This window comes from Cheilinus undulatus, linkage group 13 (genome assembly GCF_018320785.1).
Source record: "Cheilinus undulatus linkage group 13, ASM1832078v1, whole genome shotgun sequence".
In the NCBI taxonomy this organism is placed as follows: Eukaryota; Metazoa; Chordata; class Actinopteri; order Labriformes; family Labridae; genus Cheilinus; species Cheilinus undulatus.
In genome coordinates this window covers 30,086,894-30,100,873 of record NC_054877.1, presented here as the reverse complement: position 1 = coordinate 30,100,873, position 13,980 = coordinate 30,086,894, and the positions used below count along the sequence as shown (strand labels likewise).

General features: G+C 37.6%; 1 protein-coding gene across 1 annotated transcript; it reads right to left on the bottom strand.

Moving 5' to 3' along the window:
• Positions 1 to 402: 402 nt before the first annotated feature.
• Positions 403 to 6,596, bottom strand: LOC121520718 (phospholipid hydroperoxide glutathione peroxidase-like). Its single transcript, XM_041804301.1, has 7 exons — positions 6,493 to 6,596; positions 5,532 to 5,626; positions 5,262 to 5,406; positions 4,853 to 5,004; positions 1,417 to 1,441; positions 1,236 to 1,295; positions 403 to 898 (listed from the first exon to the last, which is right to left on the bottom strand). The coding sequence occupies exons 1-7, from the start codon at positions 6,556 to 6,558 to the stop codon at positions 866 to 868; spliced, it is 576 nt and encodes a 191-aa protein (XP_041660235.1). The 5' UTR covers positions 6,559 to 6,596; the 3' UTR covers positions 403 to 865.
• Between the last annotated feature and the right edge of the window lie 7,384 nt (positions 6,597 to 13,980).

The window sequence follows — 13,980 nt, the reverse complement described above, 5'->3', positions numbered from 1 at the left end:
CTGGGGTAAATTATATTCAAAGTTTGCTGAAGATAAACAAATGTTTACAGAAAATAAGGTGCTAATCAATGTATGGTTTCTGGATAACATTTCAAATAATGAATCAACCACAGGATAATTCTACTTTAGTGTCTGTACCTGTTCTTCCTGGAGTCATTTATTCATAGTATTACTGAGAAAACATCTGAGTACCTAAATATGAAGGACCCAAATGATGCAGCTTCAAAGACAATGTTAGACAAAAATGGGGACTATCTTGAGTCAGCGAGTCAAAATACAACAATGAAATTGAAAGAGCATTCTCTCATTACCAAAAACTAATGATTTTAAGCTGTGATCTTATAAGTAATTTGATTTATTCACTACTTTGGTATCAATTCACAAAACCAGCAGGCACATTAATTAATGTTGAAGACCGCATTTATTTTCTAATTTCAACACATGCTAAGTCATGAGTTACAGAAGTGCAAACAATCTTATTAGTAGCTTTTCAATGATCACTTAAAATTATGGCATTTACATCTTTGCAGACAACTGATATTGACACATGAACAAACCCAGTGCTTGACATTTTAGAAAGAAATAGCTGGTATTTGTAATACAGGAATGGCTGTTTTAAGTTTGCAGTAAGTGAAAGGTGGAGAGTCGCCTTTGATTAACTCATTGATGTTCCCTAACATGGTCTTATGGGTTTGGTGTGGATGGTTCTGGAGGTTAGTTGCACGCTAAGGGTCATCAGGCCTGCCTTCCCCAGTGAAAGGTTTACAGACAGGCCGTCACTGGTCCAGACATTCACACACACCAAGGCCTTAAAGTCCATGAGGGAGGTCAGGAGTGACTCAAACAAACAGGTGAGATTGCAGTGCTAAAGGTATGTTGGCAGATCCTTTTCGACCACCTGCAAAGAGAAAGAGAGATTTCACTGAGAGACTGAGTAAGGAAAGGCACTATTGTAGCACCATGGACAGAGACAGACTGCCTATTAAGAACTAAACACAAATGGATAGCAGGGCAAAATCTGGATTATTAATTTCCAGTGCCTCAACTTGTGTCATCCTTTCTTCGATCCACATATATAAACACATTTCACTGCATGACAAACTACGGAAAGATTAAAGCAACATATTACATAAATAAAGGCCCACTGGCAAAGCAGAATGTTTTAACCCACAAAAAATCTTCCTTTTAGAGCATGCATGGTAATATAATCAAAAAGCATAGTTACTGCCACTTACGCTGGGATCATCTGTTGGGCCGTACCTCTTCACCACCTGTCCTTCTCTACTGATCAAAAACTGTGGAGGAATTAAATATCAAAATATCAATAATAAATAAGTTTTCATGCTGTTACAAGGAAAGAGAATCAAGCAAACATGCTTTATATTTGAATCAAGAATTCAGTTTTTTGTCTCTTACCTTCGTGAAGTTCCATTTGATGTTGCTGTGGAGAGAAGAAAAACAACCCACGTTACATCTCACTTGCAGGCATAACCACCAACACTGCTGTTCCTTCCTCTATGGAGGAGAGTTTTAGTCAACAATGATCAGATTGACTGCAATGAGACACCTTATTTCAAATAACTCCTTTGGTACAAATAGTTAGGATTTGATGCCCAAAAGACACACATTTCATTATGTTTTCAAGTTCAATCAAAGAAAAGTTTAAATTTTATACATACCAATTTCAAAACTTGCTATTTGTAATGAACTGGCCACACAGATAAACAGATATTTTTTATATCTTTATATTGAAAGCCCCCTGAGGAGTTTGCAGTTGGACATGCAATTGAAATGAATGCCAATGCCTCTTCTATGGCCTATAGAAGCAAACGAGACATCATTCAGTATGTAAACATGCTAAACTGAATTTCTCAAAAGTCACACCAACACACCTTGATTATACAGTTGCAGACAGATTTACTCTTTCATGTTCACACCTCAATTGAACCCAAACTGGAGAGGACATTCTGCATGGGCTGCAAAGCTTCCATACCTAGCTTTGACTCAGAAGTCTAACAGCATACATGGTAACCATAGCAGAAGTTACATTGTCTTCTGCCTTTGGATATCACTAAGCAAGGGGAAATATCATGCATCATATATGTACCAAAAGTAAAGTGTGTGGTAAGATTCTACAAAGACATGCAGAATCTGTACACGGGGGTTGTGACTGTCTGCATGTGGAGTGTTGTGGTTTCTGTCTGCAGTTTGTTTGTAGTCCCAGCTTCACTGATAAATCACGCATCAGCAAGCCTTTGTGTGCACAGATGAATTCTGCAATGACAGCAATAAACGGGAAGTACTTTGTCTGCACTGATAATAAACCAGCTCTCATTTATAGTGTTCTAAAAGTGGTTTTATTGTCTCTGCAAACAGACATCTGCATCAAAGTACAGCCAATAATCCATCATAAGTCTAATCTGCTTGTGTGGTGAAACCCAATCAACTGTTCAGATTCTCTTAGTAACTGTAATGGATGAGAAGTCATTGAATCTCCATTTGAAAAATAAAACAAAAATAAACTCCATGCAATTGAAAATTAGTTTTCTTCTCCTACTATGGAGATACCTGACAAAAAATGGATTTAAAAACCCTAATGTTTTAATTTTGTCAAAAAATATAATTGCAAGAAAATTAGAGACAGGAATAGATATTTTGATAACGATGCCATTATTAGATCTTATTATCAGTTCTTTATCAATTCCCTTATTCATTCCTCCCTGTAAATTTACTTTTTGTAAAAAGTTGTCTATATAGGTTGTCACTGTCAACAACTGAAATTTTATTGAGTCTCTTTCTCCCTGAACACTTGACAAGATGAACACCAGCTTCAGTGAGAGTCAATGGAAAGCACATTTTCAATTACTGGCTTTAATAAGCACTTTGGACACCTAAAAATGTTAAACATCAAGTGTTTGGGAGAAGAACATGCTAAAATATACAAAAAGACTCTTGTTTGTTGGAAATATCTTAGTTAAAACAAACTGCTCTCTGAATCTTCAATCTCTAAACTTGAATAAGAATGCAATACTACTGCTCATTTTCTTCAAAAGATAAAACCTTCAAATAAATATAAAACTAGTCTCTGGGTCCTGGATGTATTAAAAAAAAATTGAAATCTTGTCCAAAATTAGAAGTTCTTGTGATAAAAGATGCATGCCTTGCATGAAATCACTGTTCAACAGAGGTCCTGTTCACATGATTTGAAAAATAAAGCCACACAGTTTTGTGACTGTCCGCCATGTTTACTTCCTCGACTTCTCTGTTCTTGTCCGCTGCATTGACTGCCTCTTGCAAGACCGTGTTTTTCAAGGCACATGGAAGTAAGGTATGGATAAGGGAATTGTAAGATTAAATGTTAATGATGTTGATTAACTGAACCAATTAGAACTGGTTCTAAACTGGAACCAGTTCTTGATCCCCATCCCTAGAGAAAATCATAATAAAATGTTGGAACAAAGACTCAAATAAACAGCGCGACTCTGGGGACGAGGAGTGACAACCTCACTGCCTTCAAGTCACTTCACTTCTGGCTTCACTGAAGTACTGTACAGATAGATCGACATCCATTTCTCAGAGGGATATAGTGTCTATAAGGTGGTGGCAGGCAATGATTGCCAAAGGTTTCCAAGATTAGGTTCTAGGTGACTAGCTGAAAACCGGCACTTACTTCTGTCAACAAATCAACCGTTCCCATATTCTGGGGCAAAAGCTGTAGTCCAGTTAAATATCTTAAGATCCAATTTCTGGTCTTTCACTACTGCAGACCATGCAACAAAAACGTGTCCCATCTTGGCCGACAGTTTGGCCACACCACAAATGCGATCTCTACAGCATGCTGACATCACCACCATCAAACACATACTAGATGACAAGGCAAAAAAAAAAAAAAATTCTGACATGTATGTCTTGTTGAATTGTTTTTGTGAGAAGTCTTGGACACATCGTTGATTATGTCACACAACAAGGGCATCTGTTGTTCCCAAAGCTCATATTTGGGCTCAATGTTCGACAATAGCTGCGACAATGCAATCAGGCAAAAATGTGGCTAAATTTATATTGTCCGAGCTGGCCTTAAATCAAACTGTAACCATAGCTGGACTAAAGTGTTAGGCTGGGAATAAGACTGCTGATTTCTTAATTTCTAATGCCTTCTTTAACGCTGAAGAAGGCCACGAGTTGGTTGTGCCTTAAGCCTAAATAAACTGCTCTGAAGGGCATTTTGAGTGCTGACCTTCTCAGTTTAAGTGAATCTTTTTTTGTCGTGCACCATTTAGAAGTTTAGTGTTGGGAGAGTGATCCTTTTTTTTGCATTTTAGTTTAAAAATTTGCCTTCAAAAGAGGATCAAGTTTTTTTTAAGACTATTTATAAATCTACAGGAAAAGTCCAAAGAGTTAAGCCCTTCTGCTTTGTCCTTTGTCAGGGGATGCACAAGTTTTTAAAAACCATAAAAACATCAAAGGAGCCTAAAGAAACTACTGAGTAAGAGTTTCAAGTTTAAAATTGTATTGTAGAATTAAAAACTGAACAAAAGCAGAACCACCTAATGTCAAAAAAAGAAAAAAATTCAATGGAAAAGGTGAGTGTAAGCATTTTCCTAGCAATGATGTAGGAACTTCTGAAACATTCAACCTCGTCCCTTGAGATAAAAAAAGGAAGAAGAAAGTGTGATGAAGAAATAGAAACTCAATAGGATATGTATGAAAGAGTTTACATACCATTTGACCCAATCAAGGTAGTCATTTTTATTCGAAAGAACTACTGTTAAGTAACAATATCTTTACTTAAAGGTTGTTTCTGTACATAAAGTCATACTACTTTTTGTTAAACAAAACAAAGGCAACGACTCACTTTCCAAAGGTTCCTTTGCCTTTGGGCTGTGCTTTCATCCACTTCCACAAAGGGTGAGCAGTGTCACCGTTCACATCAATTTTACTGAAGAGGTCAAACTCAGCATTGAACCCTTTGGCAAACTCCTTGATCTCTGCATTAGTCCCAGGTTCCTGGATATAACACAAAACAACAAAGTTGGAAATGGGAGTTTTGCAGTCATTTATGAATGGGCCTTAAAAAACAATCTTACAAACCCGTCTGAATAAATCAAAAAAAGCTTAAAAATTGACTGATAAATTATTTCCTCTCAATTTTTCAACCAGGTATCAGGCATGACAATTTATCTCATTATGCTAAGTAATCAAGTCTCTAATCTGTTAAGTCTGTGATGATCACAATCTAATCATTACAAAATTAATCCTTTTACCTGTCCTCCAAACTGGTTGCATGGGAAGGCCAGGATGCGTAAACCCTTCTCAGCGTAGGAGGCGTGCATTCCCGCTAGCTGAGTGTAGTTTACCCTGGTCTTTCCTCATTTAGATGCTACATTTACAATGATGCATACATATCCCCTGGCAAAAAAAGAGCAAACAAGAGGTTACAAAACCCTTACACTGCAATTATTTACTAAGTCTCTTTCTTTACATTTGCTTTTGTTCAAGATATCTACCAGCCCCAGGAAAATAAAAATGTTTACCTGTATTTTTCAAGGGAAACCTCATTCCCATCTATGTCATTGGCAGAAAACTCATATATTGACTTGGCACTCTGCCAGTCGCTCATCTGGGCACACTGCGAAAAAAGATCAGAATACAAAAGGTAAATGAGTAATACAGGTTAAGGTGGAGGTCTGTCACGGAAACTCAGGAAAAAAACAGAGCAAAGGACAAAAAAAGAGCACATCTAATAAGACAGATTAGATATAAGAGTGGAAAACAAGAGTTAACCGTTGCCCTGTTTATTACTCATTGCCCTTTGGCCCATTTGTGTCACCATACTATGACTTCACCCCACAGTCTACATAAAGAACAGGTTCAAGCTGAACATTTACACAAGACTTTCATGCAATTTAACGTTATCTCACTATTAGGAAATAGCACAACAAAGACTACAAGCTTTTAGTGTGCTCATAATACAATGGCTGTCAAATTGACGAACTTGACTGAATAACTAGAAACAAATGAATTAAAGGATAACTGTATTGTGGAGCTCAAGTGCATCTGACGTTAATTAGCAAAACCCGTGTAAGAGATCATTACCATGGATTATTTGCAACGCTAACGCCATCTTTATCCCTTTATGCGGGGCACTGACAGCCTCAACACCGGCTATATTGTCATTACGAACAAACGAAGATCTTTGAGTCCATTTCCCGTGACACAGAGGATGCGTCTAACAGAAAGAATTAACAAAAAGTGTAACACCGTTCACGAACATTTATCTGACGTATTAAATCTATCATTACTAACATCAGGTTTCAAGCTAGTGTTTGGTGGCTGCGTCAACATCGGACCCATTTAACCGTTGCACCGCTTTTAAAAATAGAAAATCTTCAACTGACTTACATGTTGTGCAGGTAGCCAATTTTACTTGAGTATTTTGCGCTCAATACACCCTCAAAGTGATAAAAAATACATCAGCTTAGTTTCTTCACTTACCATGCCTCTTATCACTCCTCTGCTGCTCACCAGACCCAACAACACTGTGGGTCTCAACAGCCACATGGCGGCTACAGTAGACCGCTGTCACGTGACGTTTTAAGTCCACTGCGCATGGGCAATGAGGCCTGCAACGCCTTTATTTTTTTCCTTTTCTTTCCACCGTAGGAGTTTCAGCGTAAATTAAGTCTTTTTACGAATATTCACTATCAAACCCGAACTATTTTTTGCACATTAGACATTAAAGGTTCAATGAAAAGACGACTCAGCTGGTTCGTTACTTTAAAATTAGTGACACAAACTCAGTAAGCTCTTTAAAGAGGCCCCTCTTGGAGCACTTTACAGGTATAGGCCAACAATAAAGGCAAATGACCAAAAAGAAAAAAAATCCCACTTGTTATTTTATTGCTTTTTATGAACATTTAGGCTATAATTCTTAGAATACATTCATTCAATGCAGGCTATTTGTAAACAGCATGAAATGTGTTTTGTTTTAAATGTTAAGAATTGCATAGTAAAAGAACACATTTTTTCACCGATTAAACCAACATCAATCAATATCATCTAGTCTAGAACAGCGGTTCCCAAAGTGGGGGTAGGGACCCCTGGGGGGGATCGTGAGACACAGGCAGGGGGTTGCCGGATGCTTTGCAGAGAGAGAAATTTAAAATGATCTAAAGTGGTATATTTTATAAATTATTATAAAATATCTTTAAAATTAGTTTAATTTAAAATAAAATCATAGCTATGAAGTGAGATTTGTGTTTAAATGAAAGTAAGAAACTCATTAAAATATAAATTTCCATATGATGCTTTGTGCAACATCATATACTTTAACCACCTCCATGAGCGGTGGGGCCTCCTGGTCTCTGGTTGTGTTGGGGGTCATGGGTCATGGCTGGGAACCCCTGATCTTAACAACATAGACTATATTAAATTGGTATTGAGAAATCTGTGTATTCATTTATTTTTTTAATCCCCTTTCCCTCCTTTTCTCACTTGGTTTGAGTGACCCCTAGCACCCTTTGACTGTGACCTACCAGGATGTAAAAACATAAAAACCCAGCTCTACTTCTTTTTTTTTAAAATCATATTTTCAAGACAAGTATTCGAGGAAAGGAAAGGAAAGGAGCAAAGCATATCTTTGTGATCACTATCACAACAAATACCTGTCTCTGCCTTTTCGTGTAAAGGCTTGCTAGTTTTATCTGAGGAAAACTATTCTCTATACTGTATGCCCAAAAGTGCACGGAAAATAAGTTGCTAAGCTAGCCTACCCAGTCACCCCTCCCTTATGGCTCTTATTCTGATATAGCAGTATAGCAGCCTAAGTGATGTTTGTGCTCACCACAATCATTAGGGAGGAAGCATGTGACAGCTTCACTTGGGAGATATGACATTTGACTTCTAAAGACCAAACATGTTTGTGTACTGGAAAAAAAGAGTCAGCTTCCTTGGAGACACTGGACAGCAGCCATGTTGTCCATATTTAGTAAAATGACAATACACTTCTGAATCTAACAACATTGTTTTGACACTGAAAATCAATGAGTCATCACAATCCAGAGACGGGCTTGAAAAGGGTGTTGTCTGTCTTTAACGTCTTAGGATGTGTACAGTAACAGCCTCCACAACTTCAATGGCACAGATTATCTCTGTTTTATGTATATATGCATACATATGCATATTATGTTATGGTATGCCTTGTGTATATATGTAAACATGTAAATAACTGTACAGGTCCTATCAAAAAGTGTTCACCTCCTTGGATGTTTTACCATTTTATTGATTTTGTAGATTGAAAAGATTGTCCTCCAGGATTTTCCTATATTTTGCCACATTTATTTTCCCTCTCTACCTTTACAAGCTTTCCAGGGTCGGCTACAGAGAAGCATCCCTACAACATGATGCTTCCACCACTGTGCTTCACAGTGGAGATGGTGTGTTTGTGGTGTTGTGTACTGTTAGGTTTCCGCCAAACATGGTGTCTTGTCTGATGGCCTTAAAGCACCATTTTGGTCTCATCAGACCAAAGAACTTTCTTCCACTTCACCATGGAGTCTCCCACATGGCTTTGGTGAACTCTAGTCTAGATTTAATATGGGTGTTCTTCAACAGTGTTTTTTTCTTTGCCACTCTCCCATAAATCTTTGACTGTGAGGAACCTGGGCAACAGCTGTTGTTTGTGGAGTCTCTCCTATATCAGCTGCTGAGGCTTGTAACTCCTACAGAGTAGTCATCGGCGTCTTGGTCCACAGATTTAGCCATGGAAATACCATCTACTCATCTTATACAGGCTTATTTACATTTGTTTAATTGTTTAACGTTTTATTTTTAGTGCTTGTAGAGAGCAGAGATCATCTGAGACACATTCCTCATATGGATAAACATGCATACCCAATAATGTTGCTTCTGGAACAGTTGAAATGTAGTTGTATTCTCCTCCAACAGAGGGCAGCATCTAACTGAGTGATGGATTGTTTCTTGAATGGCTTGATGGATTGTGAACTTGAATCACAATCACGAAACAATTAAAAATACTCAATAAACCAGAATCCAGGCTGGTTTTTGCTCTCCACAGAATTTCTCATCACAGCTTTACAAAAATCCGCATTTCCCTTTTTCAAGTTTATTTCATTTTAGATCCAAATGCATCAGTTTAAGCAATGTCTGCCTCTCAGAGGGCCATCAAAGGTTAAAGATTTTCTCTCCTCACTCTGTTTTTCTTATTTCTCTGTCTTTAAAATGTGTATGCTAAACCATAAAAACCAAAGTATCATTTTTAACTGCACTTTTGAATTAGGCCAAGGACTTAATCTTTTTTAATCATTCTGGGGCACTGCTTTGAATAAGACTCTGGTGATGTGACGTCAGACTGCCACAATTAAAGTCCCAATGAAACAGCATTTTGCTTCTTTAATTGGACATATTCCCTGCTGAAACTCCATACGGGAGTAGGACATCACACACAAAGGAGTGCAAACCAGCAGGGGAGAAAGGATCATGGCTTATGTATCAGAGGGAATGTTAAGATCGCTAGTTCCCTCTGTATTAAAGCAAGAGAAAGTCAGTTTGATTTATGTTGATGGCATAGTCACAGTTTATTCAACACTTTCACAGTAATATCATGCCATTAAAAAGTACTAAAAAGGAAAGATATTAAAAGCTTTTAAGAGGAGACAGACTACAACCCAGTATACTATAACTATATATGTATTTGTTGACATGCTTTTATATATATGTATAAATGTTCTTTAAAGTCCAAAAATATCCTGTGTTTTAGAGTGTTCAATTCAGCAGCATTTTTTGTCTTGTCAGGTTGAGTCACAACTGCATGTTCCTTTTAGCAAAGTATTTCATAATACTGTTTCCAGGCAAACAGAAATATTGTCTGACTTTTTATGAGCTGGCAGACAATGAAGAGTCCTGCAATCCAAAGCAAACCATTTAAACTGCCCACCTCAGTCAGAATTCTAAGTCAAGTTATTTGAGGATAGTGGTGGACTCAGGATGTTTAAGGGGCAGGGGCAAAAATAATGAAAAAGTCTCGTACTGTGGGGCACCAACGCACAAAAAGTTGACATGCATTTGTGTAAAATTAATACCCTGGTTAAGATTAAATGCTTCCATGATGAGATAATACCTACTAAATCTTTGTTTAAAAAATAATTATTAACTATTAAAAAATATTTTACAAAAATACAGTAGGATGTCAGTGAAAATCAACTTATTACAGAGGGAAGTATGGCACTCTTTTGCATTTACTGGACACAAGACCTTTAGGGTGCACTTGATAATCTTTCATCCACTGAGAGGGCACCTTGTAGTGCACTTTATTATGTTTTATCACTGTGAGGGCCCCATAGAGGGCATTTTTTCCTGTTTTATCCACTCAAAGGACACCCCAGAGAACTTCTATCGTGTTTATCTACTATAAGGGCATCCAAGAGGGCACTTTTATTATTCTTATTTGAACATTAGAGCACCTGGGGAGGCAATCCTTTGAAGCTGTTCAAGTAGTTCAAGAAAACAATGTTGATCTTGTGCAATATGAGTGATGTGCAGTTTGCTTTGTGTTGTTTGTGCTTTTTTGGGTATGTGCATTTGTTGTCAGTGTTTCCATTTATTGATACAGCTGTGCAGGCAGCTCAACATGTGAAGCATGTAAAGTCCAAGATAAATTTCCCCAAGGGAACAATAGGGTATATGGAATGATATTATATTCTATGATATTGTGTGTTAATGCAAAGTATTATAATGTGTCATATTGTACCACACCATACCATGCCATACTGTATCGTATTATATCATATATCCTATATCGTGTCATGTTGTGCCATTCCTTGTCATGTCATGGCCTGTTGTTTTGAGTCCTCTCACATTGCATCACATCACATTGCATTAGTTGCTGTCATGTAATATCATGTTATGCTATGCCTTTCTTGTCTTAGTTTGTCGTATTGTTGACAACATGTTGTTTGCTGTCTTGTCATAACATGTTATGTCATGATGATCATTTACTCTCCCATTCTATCCTATCCTAACCTATCCTATCATGCTGTGTCATGTTGTCATGTCATGTCATGTTGAATTGTATTTTATCGCATTGCTTTGCTTCACATCACATTGTATCATATCATATTGTATCGCATCGTGTTGTATCATATTGCATTGTATCAATTCACATTGTACTGTGTCATGCCCAGGCGGCAACCTCCGGTCCTTGAAAATGAAGCCAGTGCAGGAGTGCAAAAAATTGCAAAACAGTGAGTGTCCACTTGAGGCTGGCTGCAGGAACACAAGTTCCATACACAACACATGTTAAAAAGCAATTTACTAGAAACATTTACTAGACACTAGAAATAAAATGATTTACAGCCTGGTTCTAAAAACCAAACATGTCTTATAAGCTAATGTCTTCATGTCCTCTCACTCGCAGCCACTACAAAACACGCCCCCTACAAAACACACCCCATTGATCCATACAATAAATTAATTCTAACCCTAATCAGTGGAATTTAAATGCTAAACCTGACCCTAGGAAGCTAATTAATTAAAATATACACCTACCCCAATGAGCTACCCCTAAATCTAACCAGTGGAAATTAAAATGCTAAACCTAACCTAAAGCTAATTAAGGCCTATCTGAATTAATCTAAGTTAACCTTAAACTAAGCAAATAGCACAGGTGGGCGTGTTTTGTAGGGAGCATGTTTTGTAGGGGGCATGTTTTGTAGGGGGCATGGTTTGTATGGTACCCGCGGCTGCAGTCGGGTATTACTGAACCAGAATGCTAGCTGACAGGAAGTCGAGTTAGTGGGTGGGCTGTTAGGGTGATCCAAAGTTCGGTTGAGACAGCATTTTCAATATGGAAGCCGCCGCGGATTAGCTTGGCAGACGGCTGATTGTCACACAGGCTTTGTCCAATTCTTTTTACAGTCTATGGTCATGCCATACCGTGTTGTGCCATTAATGTTACGTGTTGTATCACATCGCATCATTTGCTGTCATGTTATGTCCTGTTATGCCATGTCTTTCTTGTCTTGGTTTGTTATATTGTATTTCATCATGTTGTGTGGAGTCTTGTCAAAACATGTTGAGTCACGTCGTATCATTTATGTTCCTATGCAACCCTTTCATGCTGTGTCATCATGTAATTTCTTTAATTTCATATGGTATTGCATGGCATTGTATCACATCACATCTTACTGTATTGTAGTGCATCATATTATATAGTATATAATCACTGTATCCCATGATATCGTACTGTATCACATCGTATAGCATCGTATTGTATTGTATTGTATTGTCTTTTATCATATCATATCATATAAGATTGTATCCCATCGTGTTACATGGTATAAAATCATATTGCATTGTATCAGATTGTATTGTATCGTATCAAATCCAATCATATTTTATTTTATTTAACTCTTATCTAACCAGATAAAACCCACTGAGATCAGGATCTCGTTCACAAGGGTGACCTGGCCAAGAGGTCAGCAGCACATGTAATAAGAACAGTTAAATAGAAGTGACAGTATAGTATATATAAAAGTATATATATATATATATATAGTATATATATATAAGTATATATATAAAACAAACAATTTCAGAGAGTTGGATAACATTAAAAGCAGCTTGTAAAAACTCAAAGGCCTGAGTGAGTGAGGTTGAACAGCAATAAATAATGGTGTCGTCACATCGTATTGCATTACACTGTGTCTTGCCCTGTCCTGTTGTGTCGTAATATTATTTATATACTAGTATATGAGGTATCTTGTCATAACACATTGTGTCATGCGATATCACTCCCTATCCTATAATGCTGTGTCATGTTGTAATCTTTCCTGTCATGTTGAATTGTATTGTTTCGTTTCGTTATTTCTTGGGCTAGTTGATGATCCCTTTAAACCAACACATTTCAAGCCATGCAAGGGTGACATTTCAGGTCAGTCAGTTGCAGAAAAGGGTGGATAAACTAGTGGAGGAATTAAACTACATATCTTTTGATTTACTTCGATGAATAATATGAACCATCAAACACATGGTTTATTCAGCACAGATCTGCATATCATTTAACCACATAACCACTGAGGCTTACCTACGGGGATTTAACCATGCCGACTCACTGTACTGCACTACAGAGTCTCGATCAGGAGGCCAAACGACAGTAGGGATGATTAAAGAGAATCTACCCATGAACGGCTGTTAGTGAAAGCAGTGGGCTGTCTGCCCCCTAACGTACGCACAAACACACACATACACACGATGTAGATGGTGATGTAGAGGCCGTGTCTTCTGGCAAAAGAGGCTTTTAATTAGGCTTTGACAAAACACAGAATCTGCCACCATAGATCCCACCTGAAACATCTAGTTCAAAGCCTCCAATTAAACACCTCACATGTGAGCCAATTAAAACTCAAATCAAAGCGTTTCTACTGTAGGAGACATCAGCACAATCACTGAGCTCTGAGTGTGTATGTGTAGCAGCTGTAATTAGATCCTCTTCTGCCTGCACTGTCAAAGCGCTTGTATATGAAATAATACAACAGGGTTTTTGCTGTGCATGTGTTTTTTCCACTTAGCTGTGCTGAATTAAATTTATGTTGCATTACCTTACATGAACTGTGCAGAACAACCCCTTACTTATTAAATAATACTTTATGAAACTATGGAAATGTATGTAAAATGCATCATATGAGGTTATAAAAATTCCTGGAAACGTTTGTGCAAATGCACACTCACAGTACACACTCACAAATGCAGCTCTAATTAAAGCAAAAGGGTGATAATGACAAAAGATGGCATTTTTAACACCTGCGTGACACACATATGCCTTTCTAAGTATGCACAGGATCGATATCACTCAAAACAATTGAAAAGATTTGTTTGTTTATGAAGTTGAAAGAAGCTGACTGGCTGAACTCACTGCTCCCATGTGGGGGAGAGCTGGGCTGCAGGCCAGCAGTTGTAGGTCAATTA